Genomic DNA, 25,138 nt, shown 5'->3' with positions numbered 1-25,138 from the left:
ACGAAGAAGGAAAATGTCGATAATGAAAATGAAGTAACTTTAGGATGCTACTAGTTTCGTTTGAATCAAATAAGCTATTAATGAAGAATTGCAAACTTACATCGTGAGGAATATTTAGTTGACGATCCTTATTCTCAGAAAACTGTTCCTGTGGAACTGTTCAGACTGTCATTTTAAAGAACGCTCCTGTTTGTTCGAAGGTTTTTTTTTTAATTACGACGACAATAGTTTGGTGATTAAAGCAGAGTTTGATCGAAATTGCTCGCAATTTCCAACAAACGAGCTTCGTTGTCAGAGAATAAATGTTTACCGCAAGCAAATATCGGAGAGTAATTACGCACAACAAGCAAATCAAACAAATCTAAGGTATGTATATGCTATATTTGCTCACTTCAAAGGAACTATATATGTGAACAGTATTCTAACACGACGCATCGACCCATGCTCTCTACAGAAGGAAAGCGAAAGGCCGATCTGGTGTGGACAAACTATTCGTAATTACGTCCTCAAATCTCTTTTGGCTCTGCTAATAATATTCTATGAATTATGAGGCCTTAAAGGGGAAGTCGTCATTCCTTATGTTATTCGAACGTCGTAATTGGAATTAGAATATTGACTTGGTATTCAGTCTTTTCTAAATTGAATGAAAAAAGTGTTGGAGACTTAGACCCACTTTAAACTCCAAATACTTTTAAAATAATGCAAAAAGGTTTGAACTCCGGCTGATATTTTTTTAAGCTGCAAGCTAGATACCAGAATGTTTATAAGAAGGCTTTAGAAACTATAACATAAGCATCAGTAGAAACTACTTTGTAGTTTGGTAAACTACGATTGAGGATATGGATGATTGCACCTTTGAGAAGACATCTACGTGGCTTTGCCGATGTATCCAAGTAATAGAATCGTCGGCCTATACTGACGTAAAAAATATTCCCTACGTGAAATCTTTTTAATGAATTTTACGCGGCCTCAAATTACATATTTCTCATAGTTACCTGAGCATAGTCTTTCGCAATCGTAAGGATAATTTTAAAATTGGAAAACAATGTTATCATTGAAGGATGGGAACTTTATTGTCAAAGTGATGAATTAATTACCTGATCGAACATTTGATTAAAATTCGAATACTTATACCGTATGTTAAGTAACATGTTCCCCATTATTGTATGAGGTTGAGGTGTGGCGGCGTGGGAGAAGGTAAACGAAATATTTGATGTTGATTTTTATATAGCCACTCAGGTTTTTCAGAGTTTTCAAAGCTCATTAGTGTTACTATTATTAACATGTTTTTATCGTTTAAGTAAAGATAGTCGTTTAATTAAAAAAAACAAACAAATAAGCATCTCTGAGGCTAGAAATTTTATAATAAAAAAGATGAATTGATTACTAGATGGAAGATTTCATAAAAAATGAAAATAAATACATGTACCGTATGTTACAGCTGATTATTATGGGACCTCAAGATAACCTTTCGAATGCAAAAAGTTCGTGAAAACTTATTCACTTGCGTCGATTAAAGGTAACCTCAAGAACGCAAGAGACATTTTCCCATGGAACGAAAACCACTACGATTTCATAAAAAGCGAGATTATAGTTAAAAACTTAAATTTCAACGAAGGGAAATGTAATTTTCATCTAGAGCCGTTGCCAAAAAAATATGGTCCCGTTTCTTCGACATATACCCATTTCATCAAAATCTACGCGGCTAGTTGAGCAGATATCGCAAGAAAACTGCAAGCCCTTTATAAATAAATTTACACAGGTTTAAGACTATAAGATATTATCTGCTTTGTGGGAAGAGCTTGCTTATACCACAGAATAGATAAGGGCGTGCAACAAAATATATTTATAAAATAATTCAAATAGTACGCGCGCTCTGATCGGCCATAAAACCATTTTACATGAGCGTATGTAAACACGGTTTTCGTTCCTCTTTCATTAGTTATTTTAGAAAAGAAATGTAAAATGGTTTCCGTGTTTACATAGCCTGATGTAAACACGGAAACCATTTTACATTTCTTCACTATAAATCAAAAAGTGATTCAGATCGTGTAAGGATTAAGTTCCTACTCCGAAAAGGGTTGGGAAGTTTCCAAGGCCCTTAGAAGAATGGCATCTTTCATGCTAAGAAATACCAGCAGGTTGCAAGGAAATGTAACAGGAGAATTACACAACCGAGTTAATTCCTTATCGAGCAATTCTAGCACCTTCCATTCTTCTTGCCACAGTGATATTATTTGGCAGTTCTCTTGTCGTCGCATCTCACAACATCAACAGGCGAACGCGTTTCTCGTTAGCTTAGCCGTGTCGGATTTCCTGGTCGGAGTATATCGATACCGATGTGGATCTACAATATCATCATTGTTTGTCGGTGGCCTCTTAATTCCTGCAGCCATCATATTGTGTATGTACGTGGGTGTTTTCTCAGAGGCACGTTCCCTTCTTCAACGTAATCCACATCACCTCTTCGCAGGTCGACAAAGCAAGGGAAGCCTAATGGGCCAATACTATCGAGGGGAGAGGAAAGTCAGACGTCACAGGACTCCACTTGAGAGGCTCTGAGCCATTATACCTCATCCCTTTCATTTTCAAATAAATCTCAATTAGTCAATCAGCCGATTTTTTAATCGAAACACAGAAACACAATAGTTATATATAGCAGGGGCGTGGCTAAGATTTTACAAAGACGGTAGGGGGCAGTAGCGAATTTCCAAGCGCTTAACGTTAGGTATTTTTACTGCTCATCTTCCCTGGGTATCTGCGGGCTCATGTCCACGCGACGAGAAGGACTGGTAATGGAGTGTCCCCCACCAGATAATAATTGACGCAAAGCAGATTCTTCAGGGTGGTGCGTTTTCAATTATGATATCAGCATGTTATGTTCTAAGCCCCGGTACCGTTACGTCTTTGTAAACTTTCAAAGTTGGCTTACCACTAACCTGAGTATAAGTTTTTCAGTTTTACTCAATGCAAATGTCTTGAGGCTTATGATAACACCCCAGCCCCATGATTCAATATCTCATTCATTTTCAAGACCCGTTACACGCTGAACTAACTGCAGCTAATGTTAAGAAGTTAAAAATAGATATACTTCTCCGTACAAGCCTTGATGAATTAAATTGCGGAATTGCTCGTTGCGAAGCCGATTTGTGCGGAAAATTACAAACGATTGTAGACGGCGCGTAGTCTATTTCAGTGACGATTATGAGCAAAGAACTTGTATATAATCCCGTCAAACGCAGAAAAAAAACTTGCTCTCGAACGCAAACTGAAATCTGATCGAAACATAAAGATTGTAATTTCTTTCGACATCTTTCTCGGTAGATGCTGAAAGATCTTCAAATCAGGAAGGGTACTTGTTTTGGAAGGAAGCTTAATTTTATTCTTTAAATTTATTATAAAACTAAAGAAGACAAGTTTTCTTATGCAACGTTATCACAGATGATTACAACTAACAGCATTTTCTGGAGTTCGTTGAAATCGTCAGTACGGTATAATTAAAAAGCAAGCGGTGAAATTGGCAGGTGTAGCTGGATATACAAAACAAATTTTCTATTTTAAGAACAGGTACCACAGAAAAAAGAATTAAACCTCGGACCTCCCTTTAAAACTATATAAACATTGTGTGAAAATGAAAAATGCACAGGAAGGTCTTCGTTCGACAGTATTTCGCCTTCGTCCGTGCAGCTCGACAGTCTTACTTGCAAAGTTCTCGCATCATTCATCGGAAGGTTTCAGATCAAACAAATATATGTTACTTATCAAACAGTAAGATGAAACTAACTGCAATTGGTAAACAAGCCAAATCCATGCTATCGGAGCTCATCAATTAAACTAACGGCATGCTTTTCCACTGAGGGCTGACCTTCTTGAGTTCTCGCCAAGTGAGCAGCCTGCGAATACCCATTTATACTCTTGGGCTTGGCGGGCACGGTAAAATTAAACTGTCTTACCTAGGAAAATAATGGAATAGCTTGGACAGGACTTCTGGACCTGGGGTGCAGCTTACTCAGAAATCATCGGTCTAGAGTGACCCACATGGTTTTCAGGAATTCTAGTAAACATTTCATTAACTGAACCACTCACATGATATTGCACACCACTAGAACTACCTAAATGATAACACTGTATCGTGCGTCCAGTCAGTTGTTTAATTCCCCATGGCTTTTCTTTTTTGGCGCACAAACGACGATTGACGCGCTTAAGTCCTAACAGAGTGAGAAATGTTCTTCTCATTTCACTGTCCCGCTGAGCATACACTAGTGGGTTCACACCGCTGTTCAGGTAGTGCACACCCTTAACAATAGCAACAAGCCATGTGAATGTTTTCTGCGACGAAGGAAGACAGTGAAAGCAATAGGCAGCCATGATAGATACAGTAAAAAATGGCACCCAGTTAGCGATGAACAAACCTGTGATGAATGCCACGGTAATAGCCACTTTTCTCTCCCCTTGATAGTATTGGCTCATCGGGCTACCTGTGCTTTGTCGACCCCCTGGGGAGTGGTGCGGGTAACGTTGAAGAAGAGAGCGCGCTACTGAAAAAACGCCCGCGTACATAAAAAACATAATGGCTGCCGGAATTGCGAAACCGATGATAAACATAACAGTGGCATATACTCGACTGTTCCAAGGGATTTTAAAAACAGATGGCATGGTAAAAGACGAGAGAGAAGCCAGTAGGCCGGCGACAAGCCATGCAGATGTTATCATTGCCCGTTGAAACAAGGACGGTAAACTTTTATAATAAAACGGTCGAGAAACGGCTATGTAACGTTCGATACTTATGGCGGTCAAATGGTAAATGGAAGCCAGAGCTGAAAAGACATCGAAAGTTTTGTAAACGGCTTTAAAAGGGACGGAACCATTATCTACTATGATGATGTTGTAGATCCACATCGGCATCGATATACTTCCAACCAGGAAATCCGACACGGCTAAACTGACGAGAAATGCGTTTGTTCGAGTTCTCAGTCGCCGGTTAATCTTGTAGGATGCGACGACAAGAGCATTGCCAAATAATATCGCAACAGTGAGAAGAATGGAAGGTGCTTGAATGGCGCGGAGAGGTACGTAGTGGGGCAGCTGCCATTCGTCAGTGTCATTTGAATTCTGGATGCTCGTGGTATTAACTAACGCTAGTGAATTCATACAGGCTTTCCTGTGATAACAACTGTGTAAAAGAAAAATCACAATTTTCCACGAATGGTTTCCCAGCTATGTCAAAATCAAATTTCGAATGAAAGCTAAACCCTTTGACTATCTGTCAAGCCTGAAAGCGCATTTCCGCTAAGGATGGCATTTAATATCAACTCATAATTTAAGAGCTTGAAGTGTTTTTCAGTTATTAAAAGAAAGCTGTCAAAAAAGAAAAACCACCTGTCTGTACGTGCAGAATAAATTTACTGCCTCTATTGTGATTCTGTCTTAATTTGTTTTATATTATTTGCTTGTAATCCTATCCTAAAGGATTGCTTGCGTTGCATAGCAACAGTTATGAGTATCAATAAAGGCGTATTGAGATCGTTTCCTTTAATAACTCAATCCATCGAGAACGATGAACTCTAGATTTGTAAATCGATGCATGTTTTCGTGATGAAAAAACAAATTCGTTGTCATATTCTTTTTCTCGTTGCCCTATTCTAAATTTTACATTCTAAGTTTTTTTTTTTCCGAATGTCTTTCCTCGTTGCTTAATTGAAGTTGGTTTCAAGGATGACATATTTAAACCTGGTTCAACTGCAAAAAAAAAAACCTTGTTGAGTTTGGAGCTAGCTGTCGCTGGGAAATAATGTTGAAAGTTGTCAAACGAGTTGTTTCAAGATAAAATTGACGAATTAAGAAGTCATCCCTGAGAAGAGTTCACGCGGGGCCTTCTGAAATAGTCGCATCAAATTTATGATTGCTGTTTTTTAAAAAACAATTTATTTCAATTTTGCATTTTGTGCTTTTTTTAATTTTAACACATTAACAGTATAAAAAAATTCATTATTATAAACGTGAAAGAAGAGATGACCTTGAACTGTCTTGAAACGTGTAGGTACAAGTGACAATCGGCCTATAACAGACGTACAGACGCCATATTGGGTCATCCTTGATGACGCCAGAACTTCTTCATTGAAGTCTCACTGGCTGATCAGATAACTGGATTGCTCTGTCATGAAATCATCCAATTTTCTATGCACATATTCCCCAAGAATATTTTTATGTCAATAGCGCGCTTTGTTTTGGAGATAAAATGCCCTAAAATTGAGGATCTCCTTCTAACAATCTAGCGAGAAAAGGGCTTTTTTGTTCGTTTATTCTTACTTAAGATGTATTGTTGATTGTAAAGCCCATTGAGATTACAGGAAGACTTTTCATGCTGCCAATTCTGTATATCAAACTGGCTGAGTTTAACACAAGATACGGGGCCATTAGTGTCTGACGAGAGAAGTGCAGATTAGGCTTGCCGTTGGTACAAGGTGTAACAAGTGTTATTACAAAATTTTGACAATCTTATTGCAAAGAGCGACAGGTACAACTTTATTGCAAAGTGCAACGGACAGATTAAAGGCTTATTGAAAAAATACAGAGTGCGTATGGCCAAGCAAAATTTCAAAAATAAAAGTGCCATTAAGAGCTCTAAATTTAACTTCCTTCGGAAACAAGAAAGGAAAAACCTCAAGGGCGAGGATTTGAGAAAACGTTTTAGATAATCTCAAAAGAAAAAAAGCGCAGACTCTAAAACGACGGTAACTCTTGTAAGCATTACTTTTGTAAATGCAAGCTTCGCGTAGACAGCAAAGAACTGTGTTTTAAGACATCCTTTTTTGGAACAACTTATAACTAAGATCGAAGCAAGGACTTGTTTGTGCTGCTGTTCTTGAAAAAACTAGCCTTTTACGCCGATAAAAGCTCTTTTCTCCCGTCTTATGATAAAAAGTATTTACGAAAACAATAACATAACTGCCAAATTGATTTCTAAACGGAAATTTATAAAGAATACTCCGGCTTTCTCTTTGACACGGTTCCAAGAGCATCCGAAAGATAATAAATAAATACTTAATAATTGGTTCATAAGTCAGCGTGCGTTCATCGAAATATGCAGCACTTGGGAATGGAGAGCACTCAAGAAGCTAGAGTTGCTCTCTACTACGTCTCGAGCAACTCTTACGCATCTTTCGTGCTCTCCATTCCCAAGTGCTGCATATTTCGATGAACGCACAGCTGACTTATGAACCAATTGTTTTATAACATTTTCAACCCGATGGCCCGTCCACACGTATCCGGATAAATTTGAAAACGGATAAATATTTATACGGAAACGGGTTCTGTCCACACGTAAACGGCGTTTTCACACACCGAAACGGATAAATTTGAAAACGTTCTCCAGAGTGGATAAATTTGAAAACGCTGGCAAAGCGTCTCCGTGTGGACGCCTTATCCGGATAAATTTGAAAACGAGTTGAAAACGATGACGTAACAATTCAAACCTAGTCCAACGCGTGCTCTCGGCCGTTCGACCATTAATGAAAACATGGCGAATAAACAAGCTCTAGTTTCGGTTGTAACACAGGAGCAATTATTAAAAGAAGGTTAGCTGAAAGTGCACTGTTTACCTTGTAGTGATTTTGCGACTCGTTTGTAACCTAAGACCGAGTTTGACATCGATGCGCGTGCGTGGCGGCCATGCTGTCACGGATTTCTGGCCATGCGAACACTGTTGATAAGTTTGAGAAGCCCAAGAGCACAGCCAAGAGGATTCAGGCTCAGGGATACGTGAGACTGCGGGCACATGTTTTGCTCTAAAGAGCATGCTCAGTAGGCGACGTCATCGTTTTCAAATCGTTTTTGCGTTTACGTGTGGACACCAAAAACGATTCACAAACGGCAACGTGTGGACGTGGATAAATACGGATACGTGTGGACGGGGCCTACATGTTGTAAAGATTTTTTTCTCGAGGGATGGTTGCTGACGTCATGAGCGTGCACAATAGGAATATGAAGCATGCTCAAGCAATTGAATTTGATTAGACAAATTTACGCGCTATATTATAATGCTTATTGAATTCGAATAAACAGGTTTGATTCCTATTCTTTACGATTGTTATAAATTTTCCCTCATTTCTACACCTTCCCATTTTACTTTCCCACTTCTTAACTTTCCTACTTCTTTACTTTTTCACTTAAGCATTGTAATTACTTCTTTGTGAGTTTTCAAGTTGTCACGTCTGCTGACCTATCTGAACTGACTTGAACTGAACTGACAAAAGTTGATAGTGGGCAAATTTTCTCTGGCGTAAACAATCCTTTATCATAAGACTTTAGATTACAACAATCGTTGCATTATGAAAACATGTAATTCATAAAATTGATGGGACGTGCTATTTTTCCCAAGAGGTATTCTTCCAAAAAGTGTTCGATAGGTTTCATCACATGGAACTTGAAATGCACAATATCACGCTCCTTGTACCACGCTACCTCGGGTCCTCCGGTGCCTTCCGGAAAAGACCTGGTAAAAGGGTAAACATCAAGCAACTCCAAGCCAGCCTGGCACATGAGGGAGGTTGCAAGAGAATTATAGAGTGCCACACGCTGCAAAGTGAAAAATAATAATAATTATACCGCTACTAACTATAAGACGGCTTAAGTTTCCAAGAAATGTATAGGAGCTGTCAATCTTTTCAAGTAAAAATTTTATTTAAAAAAAAAGAAAATTTAAGGACATTTAGATATTAAGTCACATTTCTCAAGGCATTTAAAGTTCTTATTTTTGAAAATCATCTTCAGTCTCGGGCGAAAATTAAAATTGAATGAATTCAAATTGGTTACGTAAAAGGATAACGCGAGAAATAAACGAACCACCGGTGGAGATATCGAATTTTCAACCGGCCGATGATCAACCAACCATACGCACGAAGAAGAAAAGCAATAACGTACCAAAAGAAAAACAAAGAAAAAGAAACTAACTACTTGAAAGTACTAACTCTAATGTCTGCTTTCCCCCCATATATTTACCGGTAGAGCAAGAAATCTTCGTCGATCACTTGTCAGTTGACTTCCAGTGTCCTTCTCCTTGCTTATAGAAGTGGACGTTTTCCATACTACACGAGCCTTATGCTTCAGTTCGCCTGTACCTTTGTTTCTTTCGTTCAATAGATCAATCACCTTCAAAAGAAGTATTCTATAATCTTGTAGTCTGATGCTCTCCATGTAATGCAGTCCAAGATTCAAAATCAACACACTGTTTTCGCTCATATCGGGTCTTTCCAACACAACCCTGAGACTATCGAGAATAATGGACTTATCGAAGTCTTGACCATCCCATTTTGGAAACTGACCGCTGTAAGGGTAAACCCACATTTTACTTAGATTACAAGATTTAAAGATCTCCGTACAAAGAGGTCCATCCTTTATGGATAAGTGCAGTCTTTCGGCCTGTGAGTCTCCATAAATCCACAACTTTTCCAGCTTGGGAGCCGTGATACCCAATTTCATCGGCTTAGTGTGCCCAGGTACTTCTGTAAAGAATTCAAGTGGTTAGAGCTCCCCTAAAGATCTATACATCACGAAAAATAATAACATTCACCGTCAGGAACAGTATGCAAGACGAGAATAACATATGAACCAACTGTCAAGTGATGGCTCGTCACGAGTTCTGTATGGCTCAGCGGTAGATCAACTGAACGGTGTGTGCGGGAGGTCCTCCGACTTTAATGCGTCTGCGCAGGGACTCATTTTCTACGCTCTTCAGTGAATTCACTGAAGAGCGTTGAAACAGACTATTTTACACAAGCTCTGAATTTTGACGTAATTACCCTTACAGTTTTCAGACTTTTAGTTCTTACTTACGTCTACCATTTGTACGACGACTGAAATCTGTTGGTTTATAATAAATTCCCTCACGGGAGTTACATCCTCAATTTAATTCGCTAGTTCTGCTTAATTGCCATAAACCACAATCCCTAAACATACCTGTAAGATATGGCTTCCAATTTTTTCCAAGCCAACGGCCGAATCCATCCCACGTAAATTTACAATCCATGCCACAAGACAAGTTAAACTTGGCAGAGAGGCAGGGGCGGTCTGGTAAATGGTTCATTAGAAATGCTCCTACAGGCAGAATGAATAAACTGGAAAGGACCGGAACATTGCAACAAACGGCAAATAGGTTCACTTGGACTGTATTTGAAACGGTGCACTTGATAGCTTTTCCTAAAGGGTCATGAGGATCAAAGTAATGCGGGAAAGTGTTTCCTTGCTAAACAGAAGCTCAAACGCAATCAGCGACTGGTCTAAATTTATCATCAGGGAGAAGGGGACGTGGAACATTTTGGTAAAGCCACAACAAAATTTACCTATTCTCCCCTAAAGCTCTGTTGCTTTCTAATGATCTTACTTTTTGGACAGTCCATTTTATATAATTCCATCCCTCTTTATACTCTACTCGCGACAACTGATCCCCTTCTGTTCCCCCTGAAAACTATAGAGAAAACCATGAGATCCCCCAAATTCCTCCGAAACCCCCGCCCACCTACTTTCCGCCCCCAGGGTATAAATAATGAATAATGAGTAGTTCCTTGAGAGTACACTGTTGAACGCATTGCGACTTCGTGTTTACGATCGGTGCTCGTCACAAATTAATTGCTTTGTGTATATACAGCTTATTTTTCAGTTTGCACAGCAAAAGAAAAACCGTCAGAAACGTTGATCCAGTCAGAAATTCACAAGTTCCCTTACCTCTATCGTCTGGCAGCGGAATGTTAATCATAATAAGCTTCCCATTCTGGAATGATTGAAGAAGGTAGTCGTCCTTCGCACGGTTTGCACCGAGTGTCCCATCTTTTTGCATCTTACCTTGGGAATTTCCTTGTAAAAAAAGTAAAATAAGAAAAAGGGACAAACGGGTCGATGCGAAAAGATGAAATAGTAGATCTCATCAATGCGACCGCTGGCCATGAAAGATGGATCGTTTTGACGAGGTTGTAGTATTCATGAGGTGAGGTGCTTCACATACAGTTGGTGGTTTAACAGGTCAAAACTAAAAGGATCTGTGGTGGGTAATTGAAAATTGTAGCAAAAATTTTGTCCAAGATTGGGAAATACTTGTTAGATTTATTTTTTTCACTCTTTTTATTACTTATTTTAGCTTCATAACACGAACAAAAGATCCGCTTCCTTGAGGACATTCCCTGATGCGGCAAAATGGTTGCGTAAGTCTAAGTCTGGTTGCCTAAAGCTGAGACTTAAGCGACTGGTATCTTTACTACGACTTTCCTAAAACGCCAGAAGAGATATGAAACCTTGTGCAAGACAAGAGGGAATGAAAGAAACTTGCTGCCGACTGCGGTGTACTTGTATGATAATGGTTTTAGAGAACCAACTCAAATTTATGAACATCTATGATTATCAAGCAAGGAGAATCAACGATAAAAAAAACCACGTTTCAGAATCTTGATGCCATATATCTTTAAGTTTTAAGTGTTCAGAATTAAGTTTCAGAAAAAGTAGACAGAAGATGAGATGAATGATTTCGTAATCTGCGCAAACATTTTGGCTCGAATTGAATTCGAATGTATAATGTAATTTATTAAATTACCGTTTTAATAATCTGTGATGACTTCAAATGAGTGAGACTTGCACAAATTGAAGCACTGCCCTCTTAAAATGTATTCTTAAGTCAGATTTCCAATTGGATTAATCAAAAGAACAGCTTTCCATGTGCATTTACCTTTGATTCTGTTGTTGAAACACTAATCAAACCCAAGAAAAGCTACAGGACCATTATATGTACAATTTTTAAGCAAAGAACTCTTATCTAGAGTTTAGTATCTTGCCCAGCATCAATTCACATCACAAACAAGACTCCCCAAGGAACTTTTTTTGATTATATTTCAGACATCTTACCTACGATGAACCAATTTTTTGGCGGATCGCGAAATCCGTCACACAGGCTATAGTCCAGAGTGATATCCAACTTATAGGCCCCAGGGTCCATAATAAGAAACAAAAACTCGTAGGTGCCATTTCCGTGATCAAACGTAGTAGGTGACACAGTGGCCGGACCGCGCAGTAACACACGCCAAGAGTCGCCGCCAATGTGCTTCAGTTTACCATTCCGAGTTTTTGTTTGAATGCTGAAACGACTGAACTGACCTGCTGGTCTAATGTCAAAGAACGAAATCGCACTTTGGCCGGCATCCGTTTGGAGCGCGCGTTCAGGAGAAGGTCCATTCCATGAAATATTGTAAAAACATGGTTTAAGAATTGAGTCCAAGTCGACCCGTGCTCGGCGAATTCGACACCAGTATTCTTTGAATTGTTCGACATTTTGGGAAATTCTGTTTGATTCCTCAAGAGAATATAAGTTTCTTTCATCGCTGACATAATTGTAGTGAAGAAGATGAACAGCTACTGTTGAAAGCCAACATTTGACAAATGTTTTCCACCAGTGGACGTAAACCTGGCTCATTTGGAGCATGTAAGTTCCATCGAATGGTTGTAAAAAATTTTCTGCTTTTTAACCTTATGCAAATTATCCACCGGGACACGTTGAAACTACAACAGCTATAACCATAGTAACCGAACACATTTGCTTGGAATGTTGATGTACTTGTGCCTCTCTTTGTTATTCGCCGAGGATTTTTTTTTTTATTTTTTTTTTTACTGTAACCTCGTTAAACACTATATACGGCTAGAAAAACTCTGAAACTTAGAATCGTGTTGGTTTTTGTAAAAGCTTTAAATTTCACCTCTATTTTGCTTCATATTCATGATACGAGAGAAGTCCAAAATCACAATCGACAGTCAATTTACAAAGTAAGATGTCATTAATAAAGCATCACCAAATTTACTTGACATAACTAGCAATCTTAGTTTAGCTAAAGCTAAGGCCAGACACTTTGCGCACTTCAGTTGAGGCGAATCAAATGCACAACTATTGTTCTTTGATGTTTTCGTTAGATTCATTCATAAGCCGAGGGCATGCTGCTAGAATTACATGTAATTGGAATTTGAATCAATTCCGTCGACCCAATTTAATTGAGATCGGCAAAAACTCGAATTTTATTCACGTTGAACACGACACGGCTTGTGCATATTGTTATAATAACAATAACAGTTTCTATGCAGGGTGCTCACGTCACTGGAAAGTGGTATTCTGTGGGCACTGTATTAAAAAAATAAAAGTCATCATAAATAGATAACAAGTTAAAAACACAAAAACTGTGAAATACACGAAAAATGTTAATAAAAGTTGCTTATTATTCAGTCGATAAAAAAACTAACTGTCTTTGCTTAAAAACGAGAAAAGAGTCGATTTCTTTAAAAGAAGTACCTAAAACATTCCATTCTTTTGCACATATGTATAAAAGTCTTTGCTTTCCATTGTTTCTTTTAACAAGAGGAAGGCGGACATCGTTCTTTCTTCTCGTATTATAACTATGGATGTCAGAATTTCTTTAAATGTTAAAGCTATAATCCACAAGCCCGTGAATTTACTTAGAGGTGGCAATGTATCTATGTACAAGGCGCTGTTGCAGTAATGTTGGCCAGCCAAGAGTTTTTGAAGCATCAGTGAATGAAGCGTTGCTCGGCAAATCGAGGATAACTTTTGCGGCTTTATTTTGCAGTATTTGCAAATCTTCCATAATAATAGTATTATCCTTGTCTCCTCAAATGATATCGGCATAGTCAAAAACTGGACTATCAAAGAATTGTACGACGTGATTCGCGCTTCTGATGGTAATAGATGCTTGACACGTCTCAATAAGCGTGGGCACGGTCACGTTTTGGCCAAAGTTATTTCTGCGAATCACTTGGCCATTAACATAAGCTTTTTTATTGGCTCTGTTTTCTTCATTAAATTTGATAGATTTTGAATTACGATAAGTGTTAGGTTGAAAAAGCTGACAAAAAGATTACTGGCGGTTTAGTCTTAGTTACCATGATTACGATCAACATCATTCACACCACGTCCTTTCCTATTAACGAAAATAATAATAAACCTAATAAATAAAACATTTATTCATTCTAAATGATCTCCCTCATCGCTCGGCATTCTAGAGCGGTTCTGAAATTATGGCTATCAGCAATAGCACTCCAAATGTTTTATTTCCATTATTTCAGAAACAATGGAGGAAATTCATTTTGCTTCGAAGACGCGCTGAAAACTTCGCATCAAGTCGAAAGTTTTCAAGAAAGCTGGTGTAGAATTCACCAAGCGCGAGTTCATTTGGACTCAATCCTTAAACCATGTTTCCACAATATTTCATGGAATGGGCCGTCACCTAATCGCGAACTTCAGACGGATGCCAGCAAGAGTTTGATTTCGATTTTTGACATCAGGCCTGCAGGTCAGTTCAGTCGTTTCAGCATTCAAACAAAGACTCGGAATGGCAAGTTGAAGCACATTGGCGGCGACTCGTGGCGCGTGTTGCTTCTCGGTCCGGCCACTGTGTCACCTACAATGTTTGATCACGGAAATGGAACATACGAGTTCTTGTTTCTTGTTATGGACCCAGGGGTCTATAAGTTGGATACCACTCTGGACTATAGCTTATGTGATGGATATCGAGAACCCCCGAAAAATTGGTTTATATTTGGTACGAATAACTATTTATTTTTTAGAAAAGAAAGATGGTAGATTTTGCGTTTGTTTAAGGCATAATGAAAGATATTATTCTTCTTGTGACAAGGATGGGGCGATGAAAAAGTTAGTTCCCTCGATGAATCGCACCTAAGACCTTTAGAGTACGCGATCCGAATGCTCCGCTGCTCTCTTTTGCCTAATGGTTGAGCATCAGATCGCAGAATCCAAAGATCCAAGATTAAATTCGTCGTGCGGTGACCCAAATGTTTTCTTGAAACCACGCTCGCGACAAATCGAGTCTCACTGTTGTATTTAGTGACCGCAGTTGTTTTTCATCCTACCCGCTTCTTTCATTAAATGGAAGTTCCAAAGGAGAGAATCCTTATTTTAAAAGTATTGTTTTTCCTCAGGGAATTCGCAAGGTAAATTACAGAAAGAAGGCATGCTTGGAAAGAACCGAGCCAGAGAGGATTACCTTCTTCAACGCTTTCAAGATGGAAAGCTTATTATGATCAACATTCCGTTACCTACAGCTGGAGGTAGGATAGGATCTAATAACTTCTTAGTTATTTCAAGGAAAAGATGAAAATAAGCATTGGGTGATTCTCGCTTCCAAGGCGAAGGTGCTACGACAATCTAGAAATAAGCCATCAAGTAATATGCAGGTTAAAAGTCATGGAACACTCAACGGGATATATAGTACTAATGTCGAACTATCCCCCCTCCCACCTCTCCCCTAAACAATGCTGAATTGTGTGCGCTTTGTTAAGGCACCGTGGCAATTGCTCACTTTTACCAACATTGTTAGAGGGGGGAGGGGAGGTTCTGTGTGCTCGCCTGAATTGGCCAAAAAGTGGTCATTTTAAATATATCTGGGTATAGGTATGTCCTAAGGAGTTTTTACTCCCACTGTAGACATTTAGAGAGGATTTTTCTCGTTCTCAAGGAAAACACCCAATAAAAATACCAGGTACATGTAACATCATTCCAGATGCTAGTCACTCCTAGGTGTCAAAGGGTTAATAAAACTGGTTTTTTTTCTTCACACAAGTCTCTCAAATGTGCTTGTAATGTGAAGAGTTCCACAAAAGTCCCAGATGCAACATCCTAGATTATAGCCTGACTATTACTATAGTAGTCTTTATTTCCTCGCAAGATAAAAAATAAATATCTCATGTCACAGTATTTGAGTAAAAAGTATATACATCTAAGTTATTTACAATTAAAATACGCTCACATAGCTAAATTGTATTTAAAAATTAAGCGATTAATGTAAGAGTTCTTGAATCTATCTGTATTAACTTTCGGATACTGACTTGTTTAATTCCTTAAATTGTAAGTCGATTCTTTCTTCTTGGGTAATAGTCCCCTTAGAGGGTGTCGGTCTATGCCAGATACCTTACGAAATACTTTTCTATCCTGCTTTTCTAGAAGGTGCTTGATAGAAAAAGATTTAGATGTAATACTTTCCACTTATTGCCGCTACATCCAAACATAGTTAATATCCAATTTTGTGAGAAAATGCGAAAATACATCTTATGATGTGTGTAAATTTTTTTCATAGGAACCTATTTAATAAACAGTCTAAACAGGCAATCAAAAATGAATTCACAGAGGGTAAGTTTCCTCCCAGACTTTGACTTGACCTGTGGAGTGAAGTGTAACTTCATGTGGGATGGGTTTGGGAGGTGGCTTGGAAAAAATTGGAGACCTTACCTCACAGGTACGTAACAAGTGTAATTTCTTCAAGAGTCCACGTCCGCACGTCAATTTTTGTCCTTTCTGAGTAGTGAAGTGACTTGGCAGTTGGTTGATAGAGACCTTGAACGGCGAAGGCGACGAGGAAGTGGCAAAACAGAAGATATATTGGACAAAACTTTAACTCAGTATGTGCGTTTGAAGGCTTTGAACATTTCTTGAGTGTCCTCTGCAAAACAATACCATGAAATCACCAAAATCAGCGCGCACGTCTAAGAACAAAAACCCAATCAGTGTTTCCGAGAACTCAACGCTACTCACACGTTTTGCTGAATTTGAGTTATGGCGCTGTAAGTGGCAGTGAACGCAAAATTTTAACATTATCGAGGTCTTCCTCGGCTTTGCCGTCCTGATCGTTTGAGGTCCCTAATGACGAGAACAGGCTCGACTGGCCTTAACTAATTCAGAAAATTACACAGCTGCAAAATTATCGATTATTGCGATATATAGATGAGAATAAATAAAATAAATGAATATGAATATATGGGTGCGCGCAGATATGGTATGTCTCTTCGAGTCTTAAACTCGATAGCTAACGGGTGAGCGCAGCGCATGCGTAACGCGTGGTTTTGGTTTGTTATTGGCTCGTCCCTAATCTAAAACCTATTGTCCCGTATTGCCCCTAAAATGGAAAGCCAAAGCTTAAAATTTCCATTTGATCCAGAAACAGTGAGCTTATCACGGCCAAATCCCTTTCATTTATATGATTGATGCTACCCATCCAAATGTGTATTTTTCTCTTATCCAGATATTTCTAACCACTCCCGATTCAAAAGTACGTCTCCTCGTAAACTAGGGACATTATGGCTTTTCGGTGATTCAAATGCTGAGAGATTATACGTATCATTGAAGGATGGACCGCTGTGCAATGAAGTTTTCAAAATTTGTAATTTAAGTAAAATGTGGGTGTACCCGTGGCCGAGTATACAGCCAGTAGCCTGGGACGACATGGATTTTGAACCCCAGCAAATCTTAGATCACATCCGAGAAGTCCTGGAACGACCTGAGATGAACGAAAACAGCGCAATGATTCTGAATTTGGGCCTGCATTACATGGAGAGCACAAGCTTAGCCAACTATCGGATTCTGCTAAAAGGAGTGATAGATCTTTTAAACGAAAGGAACAAGGGAAATGGTGAATTAAGGTACAAGACTCGCGTTATTTGGAAAACTACAACTTCAATGAATAAAGAGAAAGACATTGAAAGTCGACTAAAGAGTGACTGGCAGCGATTTCTGAACCCAACGGTAGGCAAATACTTAGTTTAATACTTTTTTTTTTTTCACCATCCATTCCCAGGCTTTCTAGCGTGTCCAAGTACTTTGAGATTTTCGTACTGTCTTGAACAATACTGAATCAGTACTGAAAATAATGGTGGGTTTAACAGACCTTTTTTTGCGAAGCAAAAACTAAAAAAAAATTTTTTTGCAATCTTGACCTTGCTTGGAAGGCTTTTGATGTACAAAGAGGGGAGGTTACTTAGCTCACCAAAATCTCTTTTTCTTTTCAGAGAGTGATACTATACAATACCTTTGCCACTTCCCTTATGTGCCAGGCTAACCTCGAGGTCCTCGATGTTTACCCATTTACCAGGTCCTACCCAGAAGGGACCGGAGGACCCGAGGTAGCACATTACAAGGAACACGATACCGTTCATTTTAAGTACATTGCCATGAAGCCAATTGATATCTTTTTGGAAGATTACTTTCGAGGCAAAGTATCGCGTTCGATAAATTTAACGAATTACGAATTTTCTTGATTAATTTTCTCCAATACGGCGGCAGTAAAGTGGAACCACCCGAATCACATCAGGTCACATCATCGTCACATCGGACCACGTCAAATCATGTTAGATAACCTTACATCACATCACATCATATCACATTGCATCGCGTCATGTCACTTCATATCATATCGCATCACGTAACGTCGTTATATCAGGTTACATCACATCATATCACATCACATGAAATCAAATCATACCGCAATGCGTCATGTCACGTTAGATCACGCTACATCACGTTATAAATTATCGCATCGCCCATCGCCGGCATAAAGAGCCATACCTTAGTGTAATTTCTATGGTATGACGAATTGCATTGACATGTTTTGCTTAGTTTATGGTGTAAGGAGGAGATGATTTCCTTCTACGAATATTAGTTTTGCTTGTGATGATTCCCCTCTATTTGCGCATGAGGCATCTGGACTATTTTTGTTCACCTTTTCATGGGGACTCAAATATACTTTTTTTTCTTTTTTTTTTAAGTTTTTACTCATCCAAACAAAAATTTTTCTTTCTTTCAAAAAAGACATGAATATTGAGCGCTTAGACAGTAAATGAGCAGCTTTATGCAACCGCATTTGTCTTAGAGTTTCTAGATCCTTTAAAAGATATTTAAAAGTACCCTTGCCATCAATATTAAATTACGAATTCGAAAGGTTCTGGTTTCTTTCATTAATAATGAAACGCCATAAGTTCCTCTCGGTAATATTTTAAAAATCATATTTTTGAGATATGAAAGAAACGTCATTTATTAGGTGCTCTAACAACGTTACAATACTGAATTATAGAGATATTAAATAAACCTTACGGAGCCCCCATCGTGGTTTCAATTTATCGTCAAAGTTATGAATTTTAAGGATAAGAAATACACTTACTGTTTTATAACCGGATAAAAAAAGGCTTTGAGTGTCGATCTTTCAGCAGTGAAAGGGCAACAGACACTTTGATTTGTGGCGGACAAATTTGCCTTACAAAGCGTCGGTGAACTTCACCTAAGATTGACAGTTTTACTAAAGGATGGATTCTATGAAAAGCCGAGGAGATTTTCCATGGATGTCATCAAAGGTCGTTTGCGTCTACAAATATTTCCTGTCTTGTGGCAATTCAAGTATACTTTCAAACCGGATGCTTCTTGATTATGCTGGTCATGTTTTAAAAAAAAGGCCCTTTTTCGTTGGCCGCAAGAATTGTGCGAAAGGTACTCAAAAAATTGGACAAGTCTTTTATGAAGAGTGAAAGATTTTTTGAACAAGACGTATTCTGCTACTGCCATGCTCTTTGACGGAAGATTTTGCATTTCTTTGTTTAACTATTTATTTGAATAAAATTTGAAAGGTAATTAGACTATCAAAGGAAAGCGCTGCCCGATAAGACGTTCATCAGGAGGAAATTGTTTTTGCATTGAACACTTCTCCAATTTTTAAGGTGGAGCCCTCAAAACCATCTTTAAATCTTCTTTGCTCGGTAGAGGAGTGTGGTGATGAATACGACTTCCGAAGTTCCTGGTTCATCGCGCTCACCATCGTATGTTTTGCTGGTGTTTTCTCAGGCCTTAGCTTTTCTCATCATTGTAGGAAACTCTCTCGTAATAACAACTTACAGACGCAATGCTTTTCTTCACACACGCACTAATATCTTTATCGTGAGCCTGGTTGTTTCAGATTTACTGGTCGGAGCTGTATCCGTGCCGATATGGACTTATCTCACGTTTGTTAATTTCCAGAATATCCCGATACATTTGCTGGAGATTTATTTGTGTTTTGATATATTTAGTGCCTTGGCCTCTATCTTTCATTTTACGGCGATTGCTATCGAACGTTGCTATGTGATTTCGAGGCCATTTACCTACGGCACGTTAACGACTCGTGTGTACAAAATCTTGATGTCAACAGCATGGCTTTCAGCAATAATCATGGCGGCACTCTCACAAATGCAAAGATCGATAACGCTTAAAAGAGCATATACAGTCTTCGTTTTCACTGTCGGCTTCGTATTACCAACTATTTTGATACTGACAATGTACACAAAGATCTTCCGAACTGCAAGTTCGCTGGTTCGTAGAACCCCAAGCTTGGACACGGCAGAAGCCGTTGCGTGCAAAGTCCGTGAAGAGCGAAAGGTTGCCTTGACCGTCAGCATTTTAACAGGTTTGTTCCTCATGGCATGGACGCCTTTCTTTGTTCTTTCAATGCTGGCTGAGTTCTGTGCAGGCTGTTTGCCTAAAGGAGACGGTATGACTGCGTTAGTGATATTCGTAAAATGGATGCATTATTCAAACAGCGCAGTGAATCCGCTGGTTTTTATCGTCAGACACAGCGAAATGCGGAAACGTGTTTTTAAGCTATTCGGAGTCAGTATAAGGAGAGAACGTAAACAAAACACTTCTTCGTCCAACAAAATGGCTGACACGCCACTGTGATCGACTGAACTGGACCTTTCCCAAAGTAAAATCGACAACTTTCGGCTTAAGATCTTAGAGATACGCTGTATCGAAATTGTGTATTTTGGTTATGTTATAATAAAATTTACCCGATTTTCCCTAAGGCCCTGTAGTATTGTAATGATCGCCCATTCATTGGCAGTCAGTTTTCTGTTTTCCCCACTTTATACTATTTTAGCAACGACTAACTCTCCCTTTTTCCTCCTGAAAAGCGTGTGACCTGAAACAAATTCGAACGCTCGTTTCAGGTTTCAACACTCTATGGCGCTAAAACTGAGACTGATCGCGAAATAAAGGAAGAGTGCCTTTCCGTTCTTTAGCATACAAATATTCATGAAAAAAGTACCACAGAGATTGTATACTTAAGTCACCAAGGTGCTTATATTTTATTGCGATGCTGCTCGAGATTTCTAAATATTCTAAAACATTATACTGCTTTGGTGCCTCACCAACAAGACGGCTTAAGCCCGTTGAATTGCAAAGTAATTAGGCCCGCATGCGACTTGGGTATACTTAACAAGACTAGCATTAAGTTAGATATCATAAAAGCGTTAGAAAAATAACGACGTTGCCGTTGCTGTCCGGCATATAGAGTATAAAGTTTGTCATACGTGATAAAAATTTACGATACGTGGGACTCACTATGCCTGAAGTTATGTGTGAACTTAACGTTGTCTGTAAGGCTTGTGTGCTAGTTATAAGAAGTTGAAACAATGAGAGACTAAGAGTCCTTTATCTGAATCGCGTATAACAACTTCACTGTTACAGCTAATGAAATCAACCTTAACACTAAAGATAAGACAAAAATCCGATTGACTTTGAAAATTCTATTGATTCCCACCATCATTTGAAGAAAAAAGCCGATCAATCATTTATTCGTTTAAAAAAAGGGAAATGTTATGTCTAAATCAACATCCGCAACTCAACTGAATCTTGCTAAACTATAAGTTGCTTCATAAGACACATCATTCATTCAAATGAGTATTTCTTGGTAAATTCAAAAACCATAATATTGGTGCGTTTGCACAATACAGCTTATTGGTGTTTGCAGTTTAGGTGACCACGTGCAGATCTCCATTTTGCAAGCGTTTGTTGCGATAGCGAATGACAAGGTAGACAGTAGCGCAGATGACAGTTACAGCTACAACACCACATACTGCTCCAACAATTGCTACCATCTGGAAAGACTGGCTGGTCTCCTCTTGGTCTTCAGATGCAGCTGAAATGAAGCAAATAGATTTCAGGCTAATAGTAGGTAACAATAGTTAAATTATCGAGGGCGTAAGTAGATTATAATGTGAAAGCGTTCCGTGTTTATCAGTAGAGGCAGAGAAACTCAGAAAATATATGAAAAGGAACATTTCCATAGTCTTTCTGGAGGTTCTTGTCTAGACTTTGTTAATTTTCTATAGTCTTCATTACGCTATATGATATTGCATATTGTTCCGTTTATATCATATCTGACGTATTCAAGTTATCTTCCATGTTCTACAAGTTGCCCCGTGTGGCCTCTATTTCTAACTTGGACAGTTATCATGGAAAACCAGTCTTGGTTAGCAGAGAATGTGGAAAGCACCAAACAAAAATTCCTGTCCCATCACTAAAAGCCCTGTAAATCATAATTTACCTTCATCTTTGTTCAGTTCTTCTTGCTTAAAGGTGAATGGACCGTGATAAATCTGTGGCTCATCCACAGAATCAGAGATTGAACGACGTCTACGCCTCAGCACCGGTCTCGGAGGAACATCAGTGGTAGGATCACCTACGCAAGTGGCAGCATTATCTGGACATTGACATTTGGTATAGGCTACATCTGCCAAGCAAACTCTGAAATCGCAGTGGATGTAAACAGAAGCTCCTGCTTCTGCCCCAAAATACCGATAACTTTTGAGTGAGAACATTTCATATTTGCTGCTTTCGGTACAACTGTATGACAATGTGTCGCTGAGGTCTTCGCTGACATCATCGCTGCCACAACTATAAAGAAATGATGAAAAATGGTATAATTAAGAAATGTCAGCATAATTCCTCTTACTATTTGAGGTGACACATTTTATCTTTAATGGAAAAGATCCAGGTAAATCCATAGCATCGACTGTATGTTCTTGCCTGAGTTGATACCAGGCACTCAACGTACAATAATAGCTTCCTATGAAAACTACAATGGGAGGTTCCAATAAGGGTTTTGGGATGCTTACTATTTATTAGCAAGAAACTGAAAAAAATTGTGAATGGGTTTCATTATTTAAGGGAAGCTTTATTTCTTATAGAAATAAACAGTGTTACTCACTCATGTTTGATCAGAAGTCAGACAATATCTCACAGAAACTCTAGCAGAACTCTTTTTAATAAAGTTAAGTGTCAGTCTATCCGGGATATACACTGGCAGCCATCTTTCACTTAGATTGAGAACCACAGGAAGTAATAATGATACCAAAACGGTCCACACAAACTGAGTTAAACGACGGTTCACACACAAAAGTATTAATTATTGGAATAAACTGAATTATGATGCGATTACCTCATAAATCACGGTTGAAATTTAAATTTTGAAGTAAATCAGTTGTTCATTTGTATGCCTACATGCCGAATCAAATCCACATCTTTCTAAATGTTTTTCATTTTTAACCTCGTCAGATATTTTTACATTTCCTTTTTTTGAGGTGCTGGACTTACTGAGGAGCTCTTCGATGAGGTTGGTCCTGCTCTGTCTTAAATGTTATAAAATTAATATTCACTGTTATTATCATTGTTGTCGTAATTATATATTAGTCATTTATAACGTGCAAATTTTTATCACAGAAATTCTTACCCGTTTCTTATAAGAGTAAAGTTAGCACCAGTATCATCTGGATTATCGCTTTGTGATGAATAGCATCGCACAGGATACAAGTCAAGGTTGGGTGCATTGCTTTGAGTCTCGACTTTAGCTTTGAAGAAAATCTCTACATCCAGATCAACAGAGCCGTAAACGGGAGTTCTATGTATGTCGTCCATATACGCCATGAGAGAAAAGGTGAAAAATCCGTCATCTGAAAATGACAAAAGAGACCACAAAAGCCAGTAAGGAAAAGTAAAACAAAGCAAAAGAAATTTTAAGGGGAGTTCTATGTATGTCGTCCAGATATGCCATGAGAGAAAAGGTGAAAAATCCGTCATCTGAAAATGACAAAAGAGACCACAAAAGCCAGTAAGGAAAAGTAAAACAAAAGAGATTTCTCAAAAGACTTTCTCGAACACATTTGCATTTTTCAAGGATTTTGCTCGTTCTGCTAAAAGCAAGGCTAGATTAGCAAACTGAATGAAGTGCAGTTGAGATATCTTTTCAATGATCTGTAACTTCTACTCCAGTAGCAGTTACAGATCACTAATTGACGAAAAAAAAAAACAGTTTAAAAAATTCTACATTTTTTCAGGTTAGTTGATGATAAGAAGTCTTTTTGGACCGGCATACTCTGGATAGTCCCGTAGCGTTAAGGATGAAAAGTAAAACTTTCTCTATCTCAAAACGAAATACGAATGCATTTTGTACGCATGCATGGCTGTCTTTCAAAATCATGTCAGGCTCTTATAAATGTTTCTCGGCCACTTTATTTTTTGTATCAAATGGAAATCAAATCCACCATATCTTGACAAAGGGATTATTTGATTCTTTTTTTACCATCAGCCACTGAAGGAAGGCTGGTCAATATATTCGGTGGCAAAGGTTTGATAGACGCTCCTCAGGGATCTCCTCTTTGCACGAATACATTCTAAGATTGTTTATGTAAATTATACATGCTGTTATCTTAACCAGAGCTGCATACCTGTGTCGTTATCCGCTCGGTTCTTGATCGGCACAAAACTCGCCGAAGCTCTGCCTGCGTTATCGTAGTTACACGTGACGTAGTACAGGTGGTCATAAGTGCGCAACTGCTTTGTAACTGGATCACCTGCAGTCTTTTCAGCGCTGATTTTGAGGATGTATTGAACTTCTCCATCTTTCTGGTTTGACTCCTAAGCACAGTCAGGGAGGTATAGAGCTTCATAGATAACTGTTTCAGTATCATTATCAAGTGTTGGTTGACACGCTGCAGTGTTTGTCGATGTTCTCCACTCTGGTGGGTCCCAAAATTCTACATCATCCACGTTTGAGATCACTATACTCACAGTGTGATTGGAGTTACAAGTCACTGAGGCCGACGTCTGACCTGACAGGGAGTGAAAAACAATTTTTTAACTCCAACTCCTTCATTTATGATGGGTAATAATGCATTCCATTTAGTTGTAGTTGTGAGAAAAGAGACACTTTATAATGATAAAATGTTAAGGAATCCAAATTAAACCGGCGAGGAAATCGCAGATTTAAATTCTTTTATCTCATAATTGCTTTTCGTAATGCTTAGATATAATCGTCAATTCATGAAGCCTACGAGGAATTGTAAATGGTTATAATAATTTTTGAATCAAGATGAATAAAGACGAGAGGAATGCGTTACCTTTTGTTTGATGTAAAACAAGCATAAATGTCGCCAAAAGAATTGCCCTCTTCATATTGATCATTAGGTTCTTGTGGATCTGTGGCAACAAAGAAATAGATAAATA

At 38.6% G+C, this 25,138-nt stretch overlaps 5 protein-coding genes and 1 long non-coding RNA gene across 7 annotated transcripts in view; 3 read left to right on the top strand and 3 right to left on the bottom strand.

Annotated features, from left to right (window-relative positions):
- Window positions 1-3,359: 3,359 nt before the first annotated feature.
- On the bottom strand, window positions 3,360-7,067 carry LOC113677509 (histamine H2 receptor-like). The gene has a single exon (XM_089211272.1). The coding sequence runs from the start codon at window positions 5,149-5,151 to the stop codon at window positions 4,006-4,008; it is 1,146 nt and encodes a 381-aa protein (XP_089067398.1). The 5' UTR covers window positions 5,152-7,067; the 3' UTR covers window positions 3,360-4,005.
- A 418-nt stretch (window positions 7,068-7,485) lies between these two features.
- LOC113677542 (uncharacterized) lies at window positions 7,486-12,533 on the bottom strand. Its single transcript, XM_089211271.1, has 5 exons — window positions 11,890-12,533; window positions 10,723-10,851; window positions 9,958-10,095; window positions 9,001-9,503; window positions 7,486-8,577 (listed from the first exon to the last, which is right to left on the bottom strand). Exons 1-5 carry the CDS (start codon window positions 12,461-12,463, stop codon window positions 8,329-8,331), a joined length of 1,593 nt encoding a protein of 530 aa, XP_089067397.1. The 5' UTR covers window positions 12,464-12,533; the 3' UTR covers window positions 7,486-8,328.
- Window positions 10,949-11,592, top strand: LOC149043090 (uncharacterized). The gene is made up of 2 exons (XR_016188148.1): window positions 10,949-11,038; window positions 11,132-11,592. It is a non-coding gene; the product is annotated as an uncharacterized LOC149043090 (long non-coding RNA).
- Window positions 12,534-13,563: 1,030 nt separating the features above from the next.
- Window positions 13,564-18,932, top strand: LOC149043089 (uncharacterized). 2 transcript variants are annotated; one of them, XM_089211265.1, is made up of 5 exons: window positions 13,564-14,585; window positions 14,983-15,111; window positions 16,137-16,295; window positions 17,079-17,578; window positions 17,842-18,932. In XM_089211265.1, exons 1-5 carry the CDS (start codon window positions 14,018-14,020, stop codon window positions 18,088-18,090), a joined length of 1,605 nt encoding a protein of 534 aa, XP_089067391.1. In that variant the 5' UTR covers window positions 13,564-14,017; the 3' UTR covers window positions 18,091-18,932. The 2 variants fall into 2 exon arrangements, with proteins under 2 accessions (XP_089067391.1, XP_089067392.1); XM_089211266.1 differs by lacking the exon at window positions 16,137-16,295.
- A 662-nt stretch (window positions 18,933-19,594) lies between these two features.
- LOC149043088 (dopamine receptor D5-like) lies at window positions 19,595-22,845 on the top strand. Its single transcript, XM_089211270.1, has one exon. The coding sequence runs from the start codon at window positions 19,595-19,597 to the stop codon at window positions 20,531-20,533; it is 939 nt and encodes a 312-aa protein (XP_089067396.1). The 3' UTR covers window positions 20,534-22,845.
- Window positions 21,607-25,138, bottom strand: part of LOC113677517 (uncharacterized) — a 7,750-nt gene continuing 4,218 nt past the window's right edge. Inside the window, exons 3-7 of the mRNA XM_089211268.1 lie at window positions 25,033-25,111; window positions 24,361-24,744; window positions 23,367-23,713; window positions 22,182-22,531; window positions 21,607-21,773 (exon numbers count right to left, since the gene is read on the bottom strand). Of these exons, the coding sequence (XP_089067394.1) occupies window positions 21,607-21,773; window positions 22,182-22,531; window positions 23,367-23,713; window positions 24,361-24,603 (1,107 nt within the window). The 5' untranslated portion in view covers window positions 24,604-24,744; window positions 25,033-25,111. The remainder of the gene's footprint in view (window positions 21,774-22,181; window positions 22,532-23,366; window positions 23,714-24,360; window positions 24,745-25,032; window positions 25,112-25,138) is intronic.

Source organism: Pocillopora damicornis, chromosome 7 (genome assembly GCF_964200805.1).
Source record: "Pocillopora damicornis chromosome 7, jaPocDami1.2, whole genome shotgun sequence".
In the NCBI taxonomy this organism is placed as follows: domain Eukaryota; kingdom Metazoa; phylum Cnidaria; class Anthozoa; order Scleractinia; family Pocilloporidae; genus Pocillopora; species Pocillopora damicornis.
Note: the sequence above shows the minus strand (reverse complement) of the source record. Positions and strands in the feature narration are given on the sequence as shown.

What these genes read in the sequence shown, in the direction of transcription:
- LOC113677509 (XM_089211272.1), bottom strand. Translation starts at nt 5,151, where the DNA reads ATGAATTCACTAGCGTTAGTTAATACCACGAGCATCCAGAATTCAAAT.
- LOC113677542 (XM_089211271.1), bottom strand. Translation starts at nt 12,463, where the DNA reads ATGCTCCAAATGAGCCAGGTTTACGTCCACTGGTGGAAAACATTTGTC. An exon ending in TTGGAAGCCATATCTTACAG is followed by an intron (nt 9,504 to 9,957) that starts GTATGTTTAGGG and finishes AATTCTTTACAG; the next exon opens with AAGTACCTGGGCACACTAAG. An exon ending in GAAGATTTCTTGCTCTACCG is followed by an intron (nt 8,578 to 9,000) that starts GTAAATATATGG and finishes TTCACTTTGCAG; the next exon opens with CGTGTGGCACTCTATAATTC.
- LOC149043089 (XM_089211265.1), top strand. Translation starts at nt 14,018, where the DNA reads ATGATCTCCCTCATCGCTCGGCATTCTAGAGCGGTTCTGAAATTATGG. An exon ending in GAAAAATTGGTTTATATTTG is followed by an intron (nt 14,586 to 14,982) that starts GTACGAATAACT and finishes GTTTTTCCTCAG; the next exon opens with GGAATTCGCAAGGTAAATTA. An exon ending in TCCGTTACCTACAGCTGGAG is followed by an intron (nt 15,112 to 16,136) that starts GTAGGATAGGAT and finishes TTTTTTTCATAG; the next exon opens with GAACCTATTTAATAAACAGT.
- LOC149043088 (XM_089211270.1), top strand. Translation starts at nt 19,595, where the DNA reads ATGAATACGACTTCCGAAGTTCCTGGTTCATCGCGCTCACCATCGTAT.